Source organism: Diceros bicornis, chromosome 13 (genome assembly GCF_020826845.1).
Source record: "Diceros bicornis minor isolate mBicDic1 chromosome 13, mDicBic1.mat.cur, whole genome shotgun sequence".
NCBI lineage: Eukaryota > Metazoa > Chordata > Mammalia > Perissodactyla > Rhinocerotidae > Diceros > Diceros bicornis.
In genome coordinates, this window is record NC_080752.1 from 30,028,545 (window position 1) to 30,052,103 (window position 23,559).

The 23,559-nt window shown below is 56.4% G+C and overlaps 1 protein-coding gene across 2 annotated transcripts in view; it reads right to left on the reverse strand.

Annotated features, from left to right (window-relative positions):
- Positions 1-23,559, reverse strand: part of CASZ1 (castor zinc finger 1) — a 149,196-nt gene that overhangs the window by 48,503 nt on the left and 77,134 nt on the right. The window contains exons 3-4 of one of the 2 annotated variants that reach the window (XM_058552872.1): positions 19,156-19,207; positions 7,126-7,164 (exon numbers count right to left, since the gene is read on the reverse strand). In XM_058552872.1, the coding sequence (XP_058408855.1) occupies positions 7,126-7,141 (16 nt within the window). In that variant the 5' untranslated portion in view covers positions 7,142-7,164; positions 19,156-19,207. Of the gene's footprint in view, positions 1-7,125; positions 7,165-7,604; positions 7,756-19,155; positions 19,208-23,559 lie in introns of those variants that run through there. The other variant, XM_058552870.1, reaches the window with a different exon arrangement.

A 23,559-nucleotide genomic window follows, 5' to 3' on the forward strand; every position in this document is an offset into this window, starting at 1 on the left:
GGCGCCCCCTGCTGTGCAGCGAGGCACCTGGCCAATCCCTCCTCAAGGCTCCCCTGTCTCCCAGGCAGCCCTCCTGGCTTGCTGTGGCCTTGGGCTCTTGGGCTGAGGGAGTGGCAGGGAGGGAGGACCTGGTCTAGAGGGATGCAAAGATCACAGCCAAGGGGAAGATGCACTTCTGGTGACAGAAAGTTCCAGAATTCTCTCACCGCCCGCTGGATGCCTCTTGCTTTCTCACTGCGCTGGAGTCCCCCTACCTAATGCATCTCTTGCTCTCATGCAGCACATTCCCTCCCAGGGGCCCCCTTAGTTCATGGAGAAAGCCCTAGAAGAAAAGGCCAACGCAGGCCAAAGCTCAACTTGGGAAGGTTTCCTCTGGGAATCCCTGGTCTTTGGAGACACAAAATTTGTCTGTTCCCCTCCACCACCCCACTCTCCCAAAGCCGAGTGGTGCCCTGGCCTCAGCCCAGAAGGCAACAAGAGAGGGCCCTCTTGATTTTAGGAAAGGAACTCAGCAGCCAAGAGCCTATGGCACTGGCTGAGACTGTGGGGCTGCAAGGGCCCCCAGGAAGCAGCCTTTGGGAAGCTCTAAGAACAGACCCCATAGGCAGCTCAGGAGCAGCCCAAACACTAAGCCTTGGCAATGTGAAGTGGGTCCTCAGTATGAGCCCATCCCCTTCTTTCTGACCTCACTCCCTACACTGGGTCTACCTAGCTGGAGAGGTCCTGAGACCAGGAGAAAGACCCAGAGAGGATGGAGATGCTGCAGTGAGGTCTGCCTGCGGGGAGATGGAGACCTGCAAGGGAGGAAGCAGAGGAGAGTCCCAGACCACCCGCTGGCTACTGTCCTCCTGCCCTCACCTGGCAGCAGACTGCATGTACCAAGTCTGACCTCACACCCCAGACCCTCTCAGCCCCAAGCCACAGTCACGCTTAGTAGCTAATGCAGGGCCCCCATCCAACCATACAATGCCTATCTTTATCCTTATGCCCTCTTGCCCCCTTCATGGCATCCCTAATCCCAGCCCCACTCCTTCCTGTAAACCAGGCTGTAGAAAGCTCTCCAGGAGCTAAAACCCAGGTCCCAAGGGAATCGGCTAACATTTCCTGCCTACCTCCTTCTGCCCCGACTAAGAAGCCAGGAGGCACTTGGCGAAGAGGCACATCAATCAATCAACTCCACGAGCACTAACAGTGGGAAGGCACAAGACTAGCCCTGTACTGAGTACTGGGAGGAGATGTCAACGCAGAGTTAACTCTCATGGTCGCCATTACCAGCAGCAGCAGCAGCAGAAGAAGTGGGGTCCTGGCCTTGGCCTCTTGGGGCTAGGGTACAGAAGTCTGAGTGCCGCCCAGACACACCAATGTCACGGGCATAACCAGATCCCCGAGCAGCAGGCCCCCAGCCAGCCTCTTATCTCTTATCTTTTTCCAGGGTCAACTGGGTGTGAGGCTGCAAAGGGGGAGGGGGCATGAAAGGCAGGCAGGAGGGCCCGACTTTAGGGAGCAGGGTGGCCTGGGCAAAAATGGCAGAAAACCCTGGTTGCACAATGAGGAGCAAAAGAGCAAGTTCTGCCCTCAGAAGAGGTGAGGAGCAGAGGGCAAGAGAGAAGAGGCTGGTGGAAGTCTAGAGGTGTGGGTGGTACAGGGAACGTCCCTCTGCCCATCTCCATCTGTCCCAATACCTCCCATCCTTTGTCAAGTTCAAAGGCCACTCCTTCACAAAGTTCCCTGGGCTCTCTGGCCCTGTGCTCCTCTGCCTGGTGTGACAGATGAAGACACCTGTCTCCCTCCACCAGGCAGGCCCTGGAAACCTAGGAAGGACCAGGTAGTCTTCATTTCTGCAGTTCCTGCAGCGGGTGCTCCCAAATGCTTACTGAACTGCAGACCTCACCACCTGCATGGGGTCTCTTTCTGACAGGGGACAATATGTCCTGATGAATCTGGGGTGTGAGGATGTTATTCTCCGGTCAGGCAGCCAGAGGGTTGCAGGCTGGACTACCAAGTTGCCGCCTTTCACAATCAATCCAAGTGAAGCTGTCTCTTCTCCTCTGCACACTGGGGCCAGTAGGCCTCCTCCTCTTCCTCCTCAGCTCCTGCCTCCTCCTGCTGTGCCCTGCCCTAGCTACCCCAGAACAGCTGCTGCTTGCCTCGGGGACCCACAGGCTGTAATCACCACAGAGCAACTTCCTTTCCCCCTAAAGATGAAGAAGAGGAGAAGGAAAAGGAGGAGAGAAGGAGAAGGTGTGGCTGCAGCCAGGGTGGTCAAGCTTTAAAAATCAGCTCAGGGAGGGCAGCATTAAAGGACAAGCCTTGGGGCCTGGGGAGTAGGGGGCAGGAGTGGCAGGGGGGTTAGGGGTAGAGAAATGGCCTGACCCCTCTAAGAATGGTGGGCCAGCCAGAGGAGGCTGATGGAGGGGGCAGGCACATCACTAACCTGGCAGGGTCCAGGAAGAGGAGGAGTCGGGGCCCAGAGTCTTCCTGGGCCCCACCCCATCCCCTGCCCAGGGACTTGAGCCAGGGGCAGCAGCTTTAATGAGGAGATGTTGCTGCCGTGACTCAGCCCTCCAAAGGTGCCTCCATTTATTTTATTTTTCCATCATAAAAACCCAAGCTGCAACTCAGCCAGATTCCCTGGCGTTGGGGGATGGGGAACATCGCAGTGACGGCAAGGCCCGCAGAAGAGTTCTGACTAACTGGCCCTGTGCCCTCCTTGCAGAAGAGTTAATGGGTTCCCGTGGCTGGGCCCTACAGGGAAAAAGGGCCTCCGGTGGGGCCCCTCTAGGGATCCTTCCAGACCTGCCCTCACTGCCTCCGCCTCCTGTTGGAGGAGAATGGCTACCCCAAGCCTTCCATCCTGAGTTTTGCTCTGACGTCCTATAACCAGTGCCAGGGCTGGTTCAAGGCGCCACTGCACTGTCCAGAGCTGCCTGTCTCTCATGCTTTCTCCCAAGGAGAAGATCCAAATGATATGCTTCTCACCTCTTCCACTCAACCCCTCCTCTGCCCCACTGAACCTCCCGGTAAAAGCAAGTTGGGAGTCAGAGAGCCAGAGACCTTAAAGGTCATCTGATGCTCAAGTCCCTCCAAATGTCACAGCCAGCCTCTGTTTGAATGGTACCAGGAAACTTGCTCCTTCCGAGACAGCCCATTCTGTCTTTGGCTCTGACGGCTCCTTCCTGCCAAGATGGCACCAAAGCACCTATCCCCTGCAGCAGACTGGCAAAACCGGTGCCTAACCTGACTGCACAGACTGGTCCCAGCTTAGACTGGTCGAGTGGGTGTATCTGGCCAAGTAAAGGCTTGAGGAAGGAAAATTGAGGGCAACCTGCTCTGCCCCAAACCCAGCATGGAATCTCTTCCTCCAGAAACAGTACAAGAACCTTCCCAATCCCCAGGATACCCTGAGTCTAAGACGTAACCAGAGCCAGCAAGGTTCCCAGAAGCCTCCACTCCTGGCAAGGCCCTGGCCTTAAACCTGCGGCTCACGGAAGTCCAGAGAGTTTGGAGGTGGGCTGACACAGGGCAGCAGGGGCTGGGTTGGAGAAGTCAAGTTCTCTGCTTGCTGGGGTCAGACACCACCTGGAAGAAATCTGCAGGCTTTGTTCTCCTACCTTGAGACTGTGCCCTCGAAGCACGTGGCTACTAGGAAATTCCACTCCAAGAACCAGGCTACTGAGCCAACTTGGCTCAGCTCCCTTCACCCCATCCTTCCTGGCCTCCTCCACAGCTGAAGCTGGGCCAGGATGCAATGGAGGGTCTGTATGCAATGCAACGGGGTCCCAGCCTAGAGCAGCAGAGCTTATCCCACGGAAAAAGAAGCAAGTCTGGCTCAGCAAGCAGCACCAATTCCTCACATTGACTCACCTCGACAACATGGCTGCAGCCACAGTGCCAAGTGGGCAGTGCCACCCCTCACCGGCTCCCCGTGTGGTCCCTGGCCATCCCTTTGAACTTGCTCTCTTGCCTCTTTGGTCCTTTACCCAGCAGAGCCTACCTTGGATCCTCTGATGGACCACTGTGGCCCTGGACAGCCCCTCCCCTTCTCAAGCTCCCCCTTGGGAGAGTGGGGCAATTACAACCAGATCCTGGAGAATCAAGGCCAAGTTCCTTCTCAAAGCTCTATCGCTCTTCCACAGCCATTTTCACCCCGGCTTCCAGTTTTGTTCAGGGCCTAGGAATCCGCCTAGTGGGGCCTAACCCTGGGGAACTTCCCAACTGCAGGATGGATTTACCTGTGTCTGAAAGCTTCCTCCCTCCTCCCCACCCCCTCTCGGCTCCCCCCCCAGGGAAATCACTCTAAAAGGGCCTAATGGAACTATGTCCTCCTCTCTTCCTCTCTCTCCTCCCTCCCTCTCTTTCTCTTTCCTTTTTTTATTGCATTTGTGGAATTTATTCCCAAACTCTCCTAATCTTCCGTACACAACCATTTGATTTGCATAACCCAACCCCCTCTCATAAAAACTGGCTGCTAGTTTAATTAAAAAATGTAAATTTGCTGTCATCTCGGGGCCTGGTGAATTAGGACGACATCGGCATTTTTTATTGCTAAAGACGTCCAGATTGATCCAGCCCTTGGCTGAACTATGGTGGGGGAAAAGGAGTCCGCATGGCCTCTGAGGGTCTTGAGGTCCTGCTATCCCCTCCTGAAAAGCCTTGGTTCTCTCACCACTGAATCACTTATGACCAGAGTGCTGTAGGACCTAGACCTGTCCGAGGCTGGAGCGATATTCATCCATGCTCCAATGCTTATGGGGTCTGTGGTGCCAGCAGCCCTTTGGGGCCTGTGCCTCCAGCCTTGTACTGTGCTCGAGAGGCACTTGGTGGAAGCTGCCTGTGGTCCCCCAAAAGAGAGCCCCTCACTGCACCAGCAATGAGCCCTGTCCAAAAATGAGGCCCCTGGCCGTGTCCAGGAGCATATTCCAGAGGTCAAGAGAAGCGGAGCACAGAGTTAGCCCAGTGCCAAGCGCTGAGGGGAATCTCAGAGTTCCCACCTGCTTCCCTTTTTTTGTGAAGGGGGCAAAAAGTGCTTTTCTTTTGAAGTTCTGAGATTAAGTGAAACTTCCAAGTTCAAAGAAAAGCCTGAGATGGTATCACCAGATGACTCCTCTGGGGAACAGTCAGAACTTTGACACCCTGGACCTCCCCTCACCAAGCGGCCAGAGTCCAGGCCTGGGTCCTGCTGGGAGTGTCCTGCTTCAGCTACTGGAGGGACCAGCTGACCTCAGGGGCCCTTCTAGCTTCTAGGAAAAGTGTCCAAAGCCTGTCCCTGGAGTGCTGGGAGAAATATGTCTCCCTAAGGCCCAGGAGAGATGCTACAAGAGGTTCTGCCACCCACAGGCCGAAGAGGCCCTCTCTCCAGTCGGGGACACCCTATAGAAGGGCTTTGGAGTCGTGCCCCCACACTCCAAACCACTCCAGGGACTGGTTGGCGTAGGGCAGGAGGATGGACGCCAGCTCCAGTTGGCACCCAGGTTAGAAGGAGGAAGACCAGGAGGGCCTGCCTTCCAGCTGAGTAATGCTTGGGCCCCATGTGCCCGCCCACAAGCAGAGGTTCGCCTGTCCCAGGTAGGGGGTGGTGCCTTACCACCTGGCCTGTCTATAAGGTCTGCTCTTGGCTGGGATGGGTGGGGGCCCCATTTCCGGAGAAAGGGGGTGGGGCCTGAGAGACAGAAGATGAGACACCTGATTAGAGGTGTGGGCGGCTGCTTCTCTGTGGGAGTGGAGGGCAGGGAGGGGCAGGGTGGCAGCAGTGGCCTTACACACCTTCACCACTTTGCCCAGCAGGGGGTGTCACACCCTTCCTGGGCACAGAGGTCCTGAGGCCCTCCACATCAGAAGATCACACCTGGCTGGACATAATCTTAAAGCTCTGTGAACGACCCCTTCCTCCACAAACCCTCACCCACTTCCCAAAGCCGGCCACCATATCACCCATCCTGGGCCCCCCAGTGCTGCCTCCTGCTCTCTCCGCTAACTCCCCATTGACTTCAGGAGGTCAAATGTCAGCTTGTGGGTCCCAAGGGGCAATGCCATGAACTTGGGCCCATTATAAACAACAACTGTAACAGCCACCAATACCACCTATCTCAGAGATCAGTCTCAATGAATTACCAACCTGTTTACTACTGATTTTTTTAAAAAACGTTTAGGAAGAAGACAGCTGCTTTCGTCAGCCTAGGATCTGAGGGTCCTGGTCAAAATTTGGTTTCAATAGAGAGGACTAATGGAAAGCCTGAGGAGCTGATGGTAAACCTCACTCTGGACTCAGGTTGGAACCCCAGATGGGAAGAAAAGAGAAAGACTGAATAAAATTAGATTAAAACCAATAAAATACTAAAATCTCAGGATAAACTCTGACCCAGGCCAGCATCATGCTATCTGGAACCCCAGACTAGGCGCCATACTAGGTCCCCCAAAACCCAGAGTCCAAATTTAGGAGTTTGTCTGGTCTACCCCCTCCCAGGGTGGGGGCTAAAAAGGGGGATGAGAGAGAGCCCTGGGCCCCTCACTTTGAACTGATAACAGCCCGCCTCATCCCACGGATTCTCAGGTGAAAAATACTCATTAGCCGTAATAAGCAGCTTGATCATCCGACACAGCCTTGTCCCAAATAAATTAAATTCCTTTACCTTGAGACAGTCGCCCCGAAACCAGACTAACCACCTTTCCCAACAGGACGCTGCTTTCAAAAACTAAACCACCCCCCACTAAAAAAATAAAAACACACACCCCACAGCCAGACACACAGAGATCTTTGCAAGGGAAAAAAAAAAACACAGAAAAAACACGGAGGCATTCAAAAAACACGGAGAACAAAAACCCCCACAAAAAACCCCTAAATCCTCTCTCTCTGGGTGCCCCCCAGCTCCTTCTCCCCTCGTTCTTTCACAATGACAAGCATCAAATTAGTCACAGCCACTAGGCAAGTAACAAATACTAACAACAATATCATCAGAAGCCTCGCGATCCAAAAACCAGGGCGAGAGCGCGGCCCGCACCGGACCCTCTCCAGGCCGGCCCCCACCCCCCGCTCAGCTGCTACCTCATTGGGCTAAAAATAATAACTTCCGTAAAAGAACCGAAAGAAAAGTGAAAGAGCCTCCCCCGGTTCCCACCGGCCGGTACCTGTACCAAGATCCATTCTCCTCTCTTTGGTCCCAAACTCTTCGAGGAACGCCAAAAAAAGAAGAGGAAAGAAAAAAAAATCTGTTTAGTCTCTCGCAGTGGCCCCCACTCCCCGGCCCGGCCTCCCCCCTCGGCCCGCCGCACCCCCATCGAGGGGCGCACGAGTCCCCGGGCCCCGGGGAGAAGCGAGCGGGGGCACCCGGGAGGGAGAGCCAAAGTTTCTCCCTCCCTCCGCGCTCGCTCTCACGCGCCGGCATTGCACACTCGAAGCAGCTCGTTTCTGCTCTCGAGTTTATTAAACTAAAAGAGAAACTATTTATAGCCGCCGCCCGGTCGGGGGGCCCGGCCGGCCCGCCAGGCCGAGGGGCGCCCCCGCCGCGCCCGGCCCCGCTCCCGCCGCCCCCGCCCGCGCCCCCCGCCCCGCGGTCGGAGCCCGAGGCGGCGCCCCCTGCCCTCCCCCGCCCCACTCCGGTACTCACCATAGTCGGAGAGTCGAAAGCCGAATTCACTTAAATAATCAACTTTCATAATACTTAATTAATGCCTAATTGCAACTGATTACTCCCCGAATAACAAGTTGTTTTAAAGCCCTGATGTCATTGCTCCTGACGGTAACACTCAGGGTAACAGTTTGGCAGGAGGGAGCGGGCGGGCGGGAGCGGCCGGGGGCGCTGCCAGGCGCCGAGGTGATTGGCAGGGCGGCCGCGGCACCGCCTCCTCCGGGCCGGGCCCGCGCCGCCCCGGCAGGTGAAAGAGCAGAGCTCGGCCCGCCCGCGCGCGCGCCTGCCCGCCCGCTCGCCGGGATGCTGGAGTGAATGGGCTCGCGCTCGCCCGCCCGGCTCCCTCACACGCGCGCGCGCCCCTAACCTCGCTCCCTCGCGCGCGCGCCCGCCCCGCTCCTTCGCGCACGCGCGCCCCCGCCCTCTCTCCCGCGCGCCCGCGCGCGTCCTCAGCGCACCGGCCGGGGCGGCCGGCCTTATTGGCTCAGTGATTCCCCAAACCTTAAGAGGAGGTAGGCGGGGACTCGGCGCCTGAGGCCGGCCGGGCCGGGGCGCGACGGCCGAAGCGGGGCCGGCCGGACGGCGGTCGCGCCCTACGCCAACTCCAGCCGGACGCCAGCGGGCGCGCGCCTGCACGCTCCCCTCCGCGCTCGGGCCCCGCGAGCGCGACTCGACGGCGGCCGCGCGCGGACGCACTCCCAGGCGCCGGCCGGCCGAGGACTCGCGGCGCGCGCGGTCGCGCAAACTTTTCCGCGCGGGCGGGCGCAGGTGAGAGCGCGGCGGGGCCGAGCCGAGCGCCCTCGTGCTCCCCGTCACGCGCCCCGCGAGCTCGGGGTGCCCGGGTACCAGGGATTTAGTTTCCCCTTCACACCCGAATCTCCTAACCATGCTGGAGGTGCTTTCTTAGTTCGAGGGAGAAAAGACGCCCGGGCGGTGGGCCTGGCTGTGCCTGGAAACACGGGCGGCGGCCGGGCTCCGGTTTGACTTTGCCTTTAAATGGGCCCTGGCCCTCCCCACCGGCCGACCGGGCCCTCTGCACATCCCCGCTCTCCCGCCTTTCTCCTCCTCGTCCTGCTCCGCAGTTCAGCCCAACCCCGCAACTGGGCCAGCGCCTCCTGCCCTCACCCCGACGGCAGCCTTTCCTCCGAGCGCCCCCACCACAGGTCTGCGCCATCACTTGGGCTTCCTTCCCGCCCTCCTGCCTCTGCCGCGCCCCACGAAGGGCCCTGGCGGGCGGCACAGGCACCCCTCAACCAGGGGGCCAGCGTCCTGCCACCTGCCCCTCCGGCAACGACATGGGCCGCATTCCCTGTCTGCCCGCTCATCGCTGGACCACGGCGCCTTGTCCTCTCCTTGCCCCTCCTCCTCCTCCTCCAGAGAAAGCACTTTGGCGGCTCTCTGTCCCCAGACGTCCCTACTGTGGCCAGATATGTTGAGATTCCTTAAATTTTAGTGACCCAAGTTACCCACGGAGGGTGTGTCAAGGAATGAGGCAGCCAGGCCAGCAGGAACGTGGGCAGTTTTGCTGCTGAAGTACCTGGATCTCACTGTCACTAGCTTCCCTCTGTCCCTTCTGCGCCCACCCCGCTGCCTTCCTCCCCTCTCCTGTTTCAGGGGAGGTCACACTGCCTTCAGTGAGGGGAGGGGAACAGGACCCAGGCTGTCTCTGGTCTTGGGGCAGCATTCAGCAAAATGGTGTTGGCCTGTTTTTGCAATATTTCTGTTTTGCAAAGGGAGGGGTCCAGGGAGGCCTTGGGGCAAAGAAGTCCGAGTTAACAATCTGCTCTTTCTCCCACCTTCCCCTTATTTTTCTTCTTCTTCTTTTTTTTTTTTTTGATTGCTCTTGACTTCCAAATGACCTCACAGGGAGGTTAGCATCCCTCCCCTCTTTGGCTGCCCTCCTCGATGCCTTCCTGGCAACCCCCATTCCTGGTTGTCACACAACACTCTACCCTTCAGGCCTGCCCCATCCCTATGTAGGAAGAGTAGCTGAAGAGGCCCAGAAGCTTTACTGAGCGTCCCCGCGCCATAAAACCCCGAATAAGGGAGCAGAGCTCCTTAAACCAAGCCATGTGCTACCCACCCATGACTCCCCAAAGCAAAGATTCCAACTTTGGGTTGTAAGAACAGGCAATCAATCCCAAACCCCAGTCCTGACTGTCTGCTTGCCCATCTGGGCAACTGGGGTGTAGAAGGAAAGCTGAAGACATAGAGGTGGAAGGGTGTTTTCTGGGTGCATTTGAAGATGTCCACAAGTATGGGGAGCTCCCTGCATATGTGACCCACACGGCCTGCTGGCTGCCTCGGAACGTCCTTGGGCTTCTGCTGATGGTGGCTGGGGCATGGGAGGGCATGCCTTTCAGTTACCTAGACAGGGCCAACTGGCTTGGCTGCACAATAACTTTGGGGCCTCTGGTGGACAAAGGCTGGAGAAGAATGGCTGAAGGGGACAGAATTAAGAGAGAGCTGGAAGGAAGCAGACGGGCAGGGCGAGCTCAAGGGACCCACCAAGAGCAGCCAGTGGTGGAGGGAGGTGTGGGCTGCGTGGAGAGCCTCTGCTCTGCCAAGACGATGGCGACGATCAGCCACTGCAGGTTTAAGAGGCCCTGCCCAAGACTGAGGGGCCTTTGTGGAGGTGAACAGGCCAGAGAGGCACAGAAAATGAGACCATCTTGGTATGTTATGATTTGAGAAGGTCTGAGAAGAAAGCTGAGGCATGGAGGTCATGGGGTGTAAGTCAGAGGCCATGTAATGGAGGGGTCCCCAGATTTCTCTTTCTCTTTGGGTGTGTGCTCATATGAAGGAGAGAGGCCCAGAACTCTGGCATCTCTGAGGCTATGGCCCATTTTTGCCTCAAGGACCCTGATGTGGTGACATTCTTAGACGCTGAGGCTAGGCCACGGTGAGGACATTTGTGCCTGGGACCCGGGGGATGGAAAGCCCAATGCCACAATTCCTCCTGGTCTCAAGGCCCTGGGCCCAGAGCCACCAGCTCCTCCTTACGCACCCCACCCCCAAGAGAAAACTTGGAGACCTGCACACAATCTCACCCACCAGGCCCCTCGCATGAGTCCAGGGAAATCTGTCAGCTCTCCCCAGGCCAGCTTCCATTGCTGGCTCCCAGGCCCCTCACACCCCCAGTTTGCCCACTCATTCTCTCTCCCTCCCGAGCCTGGGGCCTTCTCACTCACCAGCCTGTTTACACACCAGGTATCTCATGCTTTATCTATTCTCATTTTGAATTTGTGACTTTCACATAAACTTGAACAAAGCTCCTTTTGTTCCTGCACTCCACCCCAGGATCCCAATAAACTGGTTCCCTCTGAGGCGACTGGGCCAGGGCACAGAAGCCTTGGCCAAAGGACTGTGTGTGCATGTGAACAAGCATGTTCGCACCTGCGAGGGAGTCCGTGTGCTTGCGTGTGAGTGCACTCCCCAGGCGAACGGAGGGAGGGGGTCAGGGAGAGCGGCGAGCAAGCCAAGTGTGGACAGGAAGCATAGTGGGGATGGGGGGCAGAGCCCAGACACCCTGGCATGGGGACGGGACAGTCGGCCAGCAGGGCATGAGAGGTCGTGGGCCACGGTGTCAGGGTAGGCGGTAAATAGGGGCGAAGAGGAAACAAAGGGCAGAGGGGAGCAGCAAAGTGGTTGGCGGAGCAAGGGGCTGAGGCAAGGCTCAAGCTAAGTGTAAGGCAGATACAGGGATTGCATTATGGCGGGATAGGGGCTGGCACAGCCGCACGCTCGGCCCTGTAATCCTGTTAGCCAGCAATCTCCATTCCGAAAGAGCTTCATTTCTTTGTGAATATTTGTAAACTAGATATCTAATGGAAAATTATAGGAAAATTATAGTGAAATTCATGACGGAGAAATCCGATTATCCCTAATTCAATTATGCCATCTTAGCCCACACAGCACATTTCCCATTTTTTTCCCATAAATACCGATGCCAGGGGTCCCGGTAATCAAATAAAATTGAAAATCATCTTCCCATTAAATTCAATTAGCCGCAATTTCTAAAGCCTATCAGAGATTTTAATTACTAAATTATAAAATTCTCCAATGCTAAATTGAAACCAAAAAAATTGCACATCCTTATATTTCAGAGAAAAAAAGGGGCCAGCCAAATCCTTGAAAAATGCCCTCCTCTCTGTGCCCAGCTCCAAAGCAGGTTCCCCACCTGGAGAGACCTCACATCGCTGCCTACTTGCTGGGCTGGGGATGAAGCCAGGGGTGCAGAGGAGAGGGCCCTGTCAGGGGAGGGGCTGAAGGATATTAATTTAGCAGAGGGGCAAACCACACCTCCAACCCCAAGCAGCTTGGGGCTGGGCTGGCCCTTGGAGGGGACCCGCCTTCCTCACTGACTGTCCTGGCTCCTGAGATGCCCTCAGTTCTCTCCCCCATCGAGAGGTCTATAACCACCACCTTGTTGGCCCGTATACCAGGCTGGGGCTCAGGTCACAACTTGGCCTCAGGGCTCTGCATGGTTCTAGGGCAGCAGAGCAGAGGCAGCCAGCTTCTTACCCAAGCCCCGGCTCTCTAACCACCCCACTGGGCCCCCAGATGGCCTGGCCTGGGTCAGAAGTGGGAGTAGGATAGAGCCTGGTGTCGAGGGTGGACAGACATCATGGGATGGTTCCATGGCCCCGAGTCTTCTCCAGAGCATTCCCAGGGGCCCTGGGTCCAGGCAGTGTCCCAGCCTCCTGGGAGAAGAGCTGGGGTCAACATGGCCCAACTGTGGCGTCTCTGCACTCCCAGCTCATTCTCTCTTCTCCCTACCCTCTTCGGGAACCCGCCAGCCCAGAACTGGCCAGAAGGCCTGCCCTACCCCGTGGGAGAGCTCATCCTCTCACCCCATCTCCTTTTAGGGAAGTGCTGGCCAGAACCCCAACAGCAGCCCTCCTCTCTCGCCCCCTGCAGGCCACTTACCCCACTCTCAAGTCTGCGCTGGGAGTCAGAAGAGGCTGGGGAGGTGGCATTGGTGGTGGCATAAAGTGACCCTAGGTCTGAAACCCCAGGTAGGTGGCTGGGTGGGCAGCTGACGGGCCCGGCAGTTTCGGGGCAGCCAGCAGCAGAGTTGCCGGCAGCCCAGCACCCAGGGAGCAGGGAGCAGGTTTAATTTGCCAGGCAGTCAGGAGTGCCAGCAGGGGAGGCACCCGCAAACAAAACAAAAACAAAAAAGTTAATTATCTTTGGCTTTTTCTTAATAAATATCCAAACTGGCCCGGCCGGATCCTCCGCTTTGGAGGGAGAGAGAAGAAGGAGGAAAAAACCCCAAACCAAATCCAGCAGACTCATTCTCCCCTCTCTCTCTTTTCCTTTGTCTCTGCCCTTTGTATTTATCTCTTATCAGAGGCAGGAACAGTTTCACATAAATTCCCAAATTTTGCAAGTGCAAGAGTGTGGCCACAAAAGTTGTTTGTTTCTTTTTTTAAGTGTTGGGGTGGGAAAGCAGAGGTGTGAATAAGAGGCAGGTGGGAAGAAAAAGGGTAAGAAGACAGGACAGAAGCAGAGGAGAGAACAAGAGAAAGATGGAAGGAAAGACAGAGAGAGCGTGATGCAGGGAACCGAGCTAGTCCCATCACCCCTGTGGGCTCAGCCCAGCCTGTGGCCCCAACCTGGGCAGGACCTGTTCTGGAATGTTGTGCTGGCATTTTATTTCGGTTACAATTATCAGCTACAGGAGACAGGGGGATTTCTCATTTTGAAACTCCAAAACCACCTAGATCTCATTGGCCACTTAAGCGTCCCCGCTGCTGTTGGTGCCTGTGCCAACCCTCCCTCCAGGAGCTTGGCTGGGGAAGAGGGGAGGCTGGCTGTCCTTCCAGGGGTGTGAGATTTTTCTGTATGGTATCGCAAGTGTACCTGGGGAGAGAGATGCATGTCACCACGTGTGACATGCCTACGTGTTTGGATGGTGCTCATACACGCCTGAGCCCATGCTGTTAGAAACATGTAGTAGGGCACATGGGGAGGGACAGCCAGGACATCGGGCAGTCCCTCACAGAGCACAAGCTCTGGAGTCCCACTACTTGGGCTCAAACCCCAGCTCCATCACTCACTGGCTGTACAACCTTAATCAAGTCACTGACCCTCTCTGAGCCTCCATTTTCTCAGCATCAAAGGGAATAATAATTAGTGATTGCCTAGGGGAGAGGGTTGGGGGGAATGGAGAGTGACTGCTAATGAGTACAGGGTTTCTTTCTGGGGTGATGAGAATATTCTAAAATTAGATAGTGTTGATGGTTGCACAACCTTGTGAATATATGTAAAACCACTGAATTGTACACTTGGCATGTGAATTATACCTCAATAAAGTGGTTTTAAAAAAGCAGGGACAAAAAGGAGGAATAATAACAGCACTTACTGCATAGAGTTGTCATAGGGCCTAGCACATAGCCTGGCACAGAGTAAGCACTCAATAAGGATTAGCCATAAATATGAATCTGAGCGAGTGGGTTGGCATCCTGGGCTGGTATCCATGAATGTATACTGCTGGGTGCTTACAAACATCTACCTGGGTCCCTGGTGCCAGGCCAGCAGGTTGTCAAGCAGCTGAGCTGCACCCCCATCCCCTCAAACCCCCTAATACTTGGTTGAGGCTCCTGGGTGGCTGCTCCCTGGCAGGGATGGAAGAGTGCATGGCCCTCCTCCTGCCTCCCTGCCCGGGTCCCTGGAGAGGAGGTTGCCCACCGCGGCAGGCAGACTCTGCCGTTCACTCTCCCCGTCTCACAGAGCACTCATATTTTCCATGTGCAGCAGACCGTGAATTCACCTTCATACTAGTTACAGGGTTATTTAGCTTCTCCTGACACTGACAATCACCAAACTTTAATTCGCTGCTTGGCTTCTCCCTGCTGTGCCCTCTGCCCACCCCCAAAATTCCTGGGAGAGGATGGGAAGAACCTAGGTCCGGCCTCCTCTTGCCAAAGCTTGCCCTTCAGAGTGATGGAGTGATGGCGAGGGGTGGGTGGTCAGAAGGAGAAGATGATGGGCAGAGGGTGGGGGAGAGAAGAAGTACCACCAGGGCTAAGGGGAGCTTTCGTCCTGTGCCTCCGGCCTGACACTAATGTATTCAACCCGACATCCATCCTGTTGTGAATGAAGACTCACTGACCAGGCTGCGGGTCTGAGGGCTGGCAGCCGCAGCCAGGACCTACAGGGCCAAGACTCGCTGAGCTCCCAGGACCAGGCAGCTGGCATGGGCTGGCTCCTTTGCCTGATGCTGGTCGAGCAAGTGCCCATCCGGGAACCCACCCAAGGGAGCCCATTCTTACCAGCCTGAGAAGCCAGCTCTCATTTTCTCCTGTCACCCCACCCCCCACCCCCATGCCAGGCCAAGCCATCCTACCCCGCAGAGGCTTCTCTCTAGCCTATTGCCCTGTCGCCTGTATCATGTCTGTCTTCCTTTGAGGAAGGCAGGTGGGTCTGCACAAAGCTACTGCCAAGCATCAGATGGGGAGCAGTGACTCTGAGACGTCTCCCACCAAGCACCCAAACCGCACAATCCCGGGACCAGTGCGGGAGACAGGGCCCAAACCAGGTGTCCAAGGGCCTGCTTCCTCACCCACTGGGAGAGCGGCTGCGGCCTTAAGCACCTGTGGCCAGCCCCGCAGGGTCTTTGTCTTTCTTCCCTTGGCTTCAGCAGATACCTTCTTTCTGTCTCTCTTGTGCTCCTACACCCTTTTCAGGAGTGGGCCCAGCTTCCAGAAGGTCCTCAGAGGCCTCTGGTTGGCTCAGGGGCCAGGCAAGCCCAGAGATCTCAGACCCCTCCTCTTGGCCACCCTCCACCTCCTGAAGTGGTCACCATCATCTCTCCCTAAAGCCTCCCAGACAAGTGAGGGAACTACGGTTTGCTCTGAGAACCATCTGGTAGAACCAGGGAACTCTTTCATTCCCCAAATCCAAGCTGGCCTGGCAGAGTCCCAGAAGCAGAAAGCCAAGCTGAGAGGACTCATGAAGACCAGAGGCCCGGCAAGGACCTGGGCCAGGGGCAGAGCCAGGAGGAGGGGAGAGGCAGGGAAATCCACTGGTGGGTCCAAGCTGTCTGCTTCCTCCCAGCCCCATTTCACTACCCCACCCCTGCAGCAGGGGAAGTGGCCATGGTGGCCTGGGCAAGAGAGATGTCAACGCGACCAATGGCAGAGATGGGAGAAGGGGCTTGTTGACTGCAAACTGTCCATTATGGCTCAGATTATAAGCATATTGCGCAGGGCTCTCTGCACGATGCTGAGGAAATCCAATACGCTGAAAGGTTAATGCAATCAATTAGGGTGACAAGGAAGTAAAGTAAAGCCTTCGGAGTAGATGAAAAGGAGAGAGAGAGAGAGTGAGAGAGCGCCACGGAGTTGGGGGTGGCAGCATAGGTGGTGGGAAGGCGAGGAGGAAGAAAAACTAGTGGGATGCAGAGACAAGGCTTGGAGGGGAAAACAGAGACATACAAAAGGCCAGGAGCCTATGAAGAGAGGATAGCGCGAGAGACGGCGGCAGAAGTAGCAGGAGAGGGCAGCCAGTGAACTGTGCGGGGACACACAGCTCTCGTCTCAGACCTCTGACTGCCGCACAGCTTCATTTTCCTCCCCCTCCCCCTTCCTCCCTCCCTGCCAGCCTTTCCTCTAGGGCCTGGGGCCTGCTTCCCAGATTAGCTCGCAGCGCTGGTAATGCGTCAGAGCAGTCTTGGTCCTTGCCCCTGTGCAGAGCGAGTGCCCCCCCGTGTAACCCCCAGGGCCTTCTCAGCCAGAACTGCAGCCTGGATCCCACTGCCCCTAGAATGGGCCAATTTCAGGCCCAGACTCTCCCCTTGGCCTGCTTCACTCTCAGCAGCACCCACGAACACAACCTTCACAGCTTTCCCCCAAGCGTCCTAGTTCCTCTTGCAACAAACCTGCCAAGCCGAGAGCACGGCGGTCAGGACTCCCTTTAACAGATAGAGAAACTGGCGCTTAGGACGCTTATGCAACTTCCCCGGGCCCTGCAGCAGACGTGGAGGACCCAGGACTGAGCTGAGGACTCCGAGGACTCCCAGTCACTACCCACGGGGCGTTTTCTTCCACGGCACTCACTGGAGTGAGGAGCCTCACATTCTCTGAGAAGTCAGACTCAGAGGTCCCGGGGCAGGGGTGGGGAACTCCACAGAACCTGCCCAGGGATGGCAGCTGTCTCCTACATGTACGGGGGAGACCCAGGCTCTGGGAGGTGAAAACGAATGAGGGAAGGAGGGAACATGGCCACTTCCTACCTGTCAGGCGCTGGGCTAGACACCTTCGGCCACATTAACTCACTCACTTGTCCAATAACCCTGCAAAGTAGCTATTCTTCTGCTCACCTGACAGAAGAGGAAACTGTGAATCTGAGAACTTGCTAAAGGCTACGGGACGGAGATGCAGGGCTCCTGAGATGCTGGGAACAAGAGCTCTGAGGAAACAGTGGCTGTTGAGGGGAGGATGAGCCGGGACTTCTAGGTAGGTAGGACTGAGCAGAGGATGAGGCCCTAAGGAGAGTAAGAGGGAGAGGGTGGCCCCAAATAGGACTGCAAGCAGTCCTGGGCCCCTCAGAACAATCCCATGGAAGACAAGAGCACAGGGCAGGAGGGTGCTTGTGCAACATTGTGAATGTACTTAATGCTGGAGACTGTACACATAACAATGGTTACAATGGTAAATTTCACGTTACGTATATTTTACCACTTAAAAAAAAAGACCAGAAGGCAGGAGCCAGAACCTCCAGAGCAGGGGACAGCAAACTTTTCCTGTAAAGGGCCGGATAGTAAATATTTTACGCTCTGTGGGCGAAACATTCTCTGTTGTAGCTACTCAACTCTGCCATTGTAGAGTGAAAGCAGCCATAACCAGTATGCAAATGAGTGGGCGTGACTGTGTTCCAATAAAACTTTATTTACAAACACAGGCAGAGGGCCAAATTTGGCTGGAGGGCCATACTTTGCCAAGCCTGGCCCCAGAGAATGGAAGCACCTAGGGCTGACTTTCAGGACCGGGGACCGGGATGCCGGGCTCCTTCCCACTGCCTGGGGACAGAAGTATCCAATCTGGTCCTTGCCAAGAAGTGGAGGGAAGAGCTGGGCAGATGCCTCAGGAGAAAGTTAGGTTCTTATTACCAGCAGAGGGTGGAGAAAAAGAAGGGAAAGAGAACAAGAGCTGGCATAGGAAACAGATGTCCAGAAACTGGTCCGTCCCAGCTCCTAGCATCCCAAGAGGCCCTTCACTAGGTTTCAGATTCTCATGGATGATATGAAGGGTTGGAGACATGCAGCTCTCAACATTCTAGGAGTCTCGATGCCATTAGAGAGGTGTGAGGCTGTGGCTAAGAGAGGAGGACGGAAGTGGGGCAGTAGGACCAGGCTGGCCAGAAGGGATGCCAGGGGAGAGAGAGGCAACGAGAGAGGCCCGGGGAGCAGAGCTGTAACCAGGGTGGTGCTGGCGGCAAAGGGAGGAATCCACGGGCCCCAGCGAGAGTGCAGGGCGCGGGCCGGGCCTGCCCTACACCGGCCGCCTCTGATCACGTTTTCAGGGCCACTGCCCGCCAGCACAGACAATGCCAGGGGAGCCTTTGAAGTCCGAAAGGGATGCCGCGGTGGGAGCCTCGCGAGTCTCCTCCCTTCCCCCATCCTCCCGGGGGAGGGGGCCAGCAGGACAAAACCCAGAGCCGGTCCCAGCCGGGCCCCGAAACGTGTGAGACAAAGGGAAAACAAACAGGTTTGGAGCCAGGCGCACGGTGCCGTGTCTGTCCCCCCGCCCCGCCGAGCACGGATGATGGATGGCTGCAGCCAGCCAGCTCGCCCGCCGGGCAGGCTCCGCTATTTACATAACACTGGCGTTCCACCGGTCACCTTTGACATGGCGCTGCCTGGGGCCAAGGCCCGGTGGCCCCAGGTTCCTCGAGCCTCGAGCCACTGGTGGACTGAGACAGCCTGTGAAGGCCCAGCCAGGCTGGGGAGCACTGGGCCCGGGGAAGGGCAGGACTGCAGCCTGCTCTGGGCTCAGGGCCGGAAGCTTCCTCCCTGCCAGTCTCTCATGGAGGCAGGAGGAGGCCACTGGGGGCCAGCAGCCTCCTCAGAGAGAGGCAGGGCTGGAGTTCTAGGGCTTTCAAGTCCACGCGGTTCCCCAAGCACAAGTTATAAGCAGAGCTTCCAGGTAGAGCCGGCAGCAGCTGCCACAGCAGGCAGACAGCGCTGTGGAGAGCTGGGCATGGTATCACTAGGCAGCCAAGTTCTGACACCACAGATGACCCTTTGCCCCATGCTGCCTTGAACACATTCCGTGCCCCAAGTCTGCGATCCACGTGTCCCCAGCCCATTTCCAGCCTCAGAGCCAATTTGAGAGGTTCCTATTGGGGCCATCATTTCCTGCCAGGTTCAAATGGGCAGCTTGGCTCCAATTCCCTGTCTCCATCTTCCTGACCCTCCCTGGGTGCTCAGCGAGACTGGATCCAGCCCAGAGTGGCACCTGTACCAGGCGAGTGGTCACCAGTGGGGATGAAGACACAAGGATCAGGGAGGGGGCTCAGGCCTTACCTCGTAGCGGGTCCTAGAGGCTCCTCTCTTGCAGCAGAGGCGTCACTTCATCCTGGGGAGGGAGAGAGAGGAGCCCTGTTAGCCTTTCAATGCAGGACGCCCTCCATCCTGCTGTGTGTCCAAAGACTCCCTGCTGCCTATGGGCCAAGGGGCTGATGTTCCAGGGCCAGCCAAGGGAGTCAAACATTCAGACACGCTGAGTGGCCACTGATTTTGGTCCATTTAAGTATATGCCAACCAAAATTTGAAAATATTCAGAAAGCAGTAGAGGCTGATCACAGTGGAAATATGGTCCTGAGGACACCCCAACCAAACAGAGAAAAGTCAGACCATACTGCACACGCCTCTGCAGAGGTAGAAACGGGAGTTTGTGGGCAGGGATGCTCCTGTGGAGCTGCAGTAGCCAAGCAGCAAAACCTGGGGACAGTGACAGAATACAGCACATCCACTCCTTTACTCTCTTTCCCTGGCCCCTGAAAATAAAAATGACAGATGCCAAGCGTGGACCAGGGGCCACAGCACCAAGAAGCCTCAACTCCCAGGAACAGAGTGCCAATAGCACCTTCCACCCTGGGGTCCTACCTATGAGTCACAACAACCCATGCTGGGGCCCCACATAGGGAGAGGGAAAATGGTCGAACAGTGTAGAGGGTCTTTAGCCAACACACTACTCAGCCCAGTTTGCCAGGCTCAGGCCCTCCTGCCCAGAGCGTGAGATTGGGGGCCAGGTTCAAATGGGACAGACTCCTCATGTGGACAGAAAACTCAAGGAGCCCGCTGCCTGCCCTCCCCTGAGCCGGGCCCTGCCCCCCCCCCCACCTGGCCTCAGAACTACCCACCCTTGGGAAGGTTTCCTGTTTATTAGGTTTTTTCTCCCCTCTCCCTCATTTGTGGCTTATCAATGATGCAAGAGGAATAACACCAATTTCCTTAGGCTGTGTAATCCCCAAATCAGATTGGGGGGATTGTGAGAGGTGAGGTGACCTTGTACAGGGCTCCCGGAATGCCACCCAGTCCCGCCGCCTGCCCTCCTGTTCCCAGGACATATTTAGACAGATAATGCTAATTGTACTTGACACGTCCTCCTAAGAAGGGCTGGGTCCTCTGCCAGCTTTTGCTGCCTTTGCTGGGCTGCCTGCGTGGAGGGTGCCCACTAGGGCAGAGCCCACCCTGCCAGATACAGGGCTCTGGTAGGCATTGGGCAGTTGAGGAGTGTTGCCCCATAGGCCTCTGATGCCCATCTCTTCCAGATGGTAAGAAGCTGGTGGTCTGCAGAGAGCTGGGCAGACTGAGATAGGGGGCAGTAGAGAGGAACGGGGAGCCTTGCTGAGGCAGAAGAAGCGGGTAGAGGTCAGGAGAGTCAAAAGGGAAGAAGTCGGAGAGGAAAGCTGGATGAAGTGGAGGCCAAGCACGGCTGGGCCACGGGGCAAGGGACAGAAACCCCGGGCCTCCACTGAGAGGCGCTGGGTGGGCTCGGCTGTCAGTGCTCACATCCCAGCCAGCCCAGGGACCCGGTGGGGCGTCATCAGTGTCCCATCCATCCCACACTCGCCTGCATCAGATCCCTGGCCAGCCTCCCTTGAACCCCCAAAACCCCCCAACTCCACAACTCCAGTATCTCCCTTCCACCACCTTTTTCTCCCCTCCCATCCTCCCTGGCAACTGTGCATTTATTAATTCATGAGGCACTAATTAGTTCTTTGTTTAATTTTGTGTTAAACAGACTGACCGGAATGATAACGACTTGCAGCGCGGTGTTGCCGTCCCCAACCACCCCTGTTTTCTGACAACAAGGGAGCGCGGGAGACCGGAGCGCTGAACCCAAATCCCTCAGCAGTTGCACTTCATTAAGTCAAAATGTGACAAGAAGCTTAGAGAGCAACTTGCAGATCTGATCACACAGAACAATCAGGGAGGAAACTTTCCAGAGTTAGTCGGGGGTGGAGGAGGGAGGGGGAGGGACAGAGATGCTTACCGCTTGGGGACCAAGACGTGAACTGGGGTCCTGTCTCTCATCTGCCCCCGGGGCAGGTGGCCTGGCTGACGGAGCAGGGAGGCTGTCTCTGACATGGGACACGGGGTGGATTCTGGAACCCCAGTGGGGGACTGAGAAGTTCAACTTCATCTCTCTTTTCTGGCCTGGGCATATTCTCCTGTCTCTCTCTGTCTCTCACTGTCCCTGATGTCTGGCTCTGGCCTGTGTGAGAGATTGGACTCAAAATCAAAACTCAAAGAGAATCAAAAAGCTGCTGCAGTTAAGGAAGGATTCTGCAAGGCCAGGGAGAGGTACAGAGTGGGAAAACACAGAGGAGAGCAGCAGTCCCTACACTTAGGAAGGCTGAAGTTAAGTGCAATCCTTCCCGGCCAAGAAAAAGAAATGATGTGCTTAGGGATCATAGCCAACATACCCACTCTTGCCAGCTGTCCATCCACCCATCTATCCATCCACCCATCTACCCATCCACCCATCCATCCACTCGTCCATCTACCCATCCATCCAACTATCCATCCACTCATTCATCCACCCATCCACTTATCCATCCATCCATCCAACCATCTAGCCAATATTCTTTATCCTAAGTACTCTGACCTGAAAACTGAGGACCAAAAGGTTGAGTTCTATGCAGAGGTACCTGGCAAATCAGAAACAGAAGGGGGTCCTGGAGCTTCCAGGCCATGGTGGCTGACTGTAGGCAGGCAGCTGAGCTAACGATGACAGTCTTGTGACCTGCTCCCTCCTGTCCACATGAAAAAGCAGGACCTCAGCCCCAGAGGTGTCAAGCTGCTAACCCCATGGGCCCATGGCACGAGTGAGGATGGGTGGGATTGAAATCAAGCCTTGCCCCAGTCTATAGGCAGGGCCCTTGCCCTCTTTTTATCTGACTTTAATCTCAGAACATATGGACAATGTCTTATGACTGAGAACACGGAAGGGGATGTGAGGAGTAGAATAAGAACAAAAACACAAAGAGAAAGTTGACAAATGTGAGCCCGACCGTGTGCGAAGATCCTGTTGCCGTCTTCCCGTTGGCCGCTGCACCTGCCCAGATGTGGCCTCACCCCCACTCTGAGAGCCCGCCCAGGCAGCCCACAGGCCAAGGCAGAGAGTCTGTGGGTCAGACCTGCCTTGCCTGCCCCTGGCCAGTTCTGAAGCATGGCGCTCTCTCACCCAAGCCTGGCAGGCCTGGGCTGGCTTCTGTTAATTTGCTATCAGGCTGCCTAAGCAAACCAATTAAAACTAATCATTAATTATAAAAGAGAACGAGAAGAGTAGAAGAGAGAGGCGAGGGTGGAAGACAGAGATGGAAGGAGGAGGGTAAGTGGGATAGAGAGGGCCTGCAGAGAGCTCTATAAGTGGGGGATGGTGGGCCTGGGTGGGACCAGAGGCTCCTGCGGGCACAGGAAGTGCTAGAGTAGCGGGAGGGCAGGGAGGAAGCCAAAGATGGTGGACAGGGGGCTGCCATGCGGAAGGGGGTGGAGGAAAAGGCCAGGAGAGGAGGGAAGGGGGAAAGGGAAGGCTGAAGTAGCTGCCGGGACCCGCATACCAGGACCTGAAGAGGCCTCATCCATCTGCAGTCCCTCTGGCTGGAGCCACCAACTATCCAGGACTTGGCTTCGGAGCGTCTCACTCGCTGTTCCCTGGCTCCATATTTATGAGGCTCAGCTGATTATGCAGCACCAGGCCAGGCTCCTCATCCCTGACGCCCCTACCTGCTCCCCAACCCTCTCAGGCCATGGAGGCTCAGGGCAGCTGTCGGCCGCCCATCTACCCCCCAACGCTGTCTCCTGCCCCCTTCCCCCATCCTCACACACACCCTCTCCCTGGCCAGCCCGGCCCTTTCACAGGGGCTGAGGCCATGTCAGCCCGGCAGCTTGAGGAGGGGGGCAGCACAGACAACAAGGGGCAGTGTCATGGAAACGGGCACTTTCCCCCAGAAATATTCTGTTTGGCCTCCTTCCTGCATTGAGGAGCTGTCAGGAGCCTGAGTGAGAGCCACACCACCCCGGGACCAGGCGTGACAAAACCTATTTTCTGCCTCAAATTTGATTGATTAAAAAACTTTTTAGGAAAACCATGTTAAAAGAGGGGGAAAAAAAAGAGAGAGAGAGAGAGGGAGAGAGAGAGAGGGAGGGAGAAATAGAGGGGAAAAGAAAGACAGAGAGAATAGAAATGCTACGGGGGAGCAGGGCTGGGAGAAAGGCCACAGGCAGGGGCCGGCAGTTACCCTGGCAATGTCGCCAGGGGATGCGTGTCAGTGGGACAGCCGCAGCACAACTAGGCAAAACGGAAAGGTCAAAGGAAGCCCGAAACTTTTACACAGTGGTTAGCAGGACAATGAGGGGCCGAGGGCCCCGCAGTCCAGCAGGTGCCAGATCTAGACGAGGCGGCAGCCAGAGGGGCTT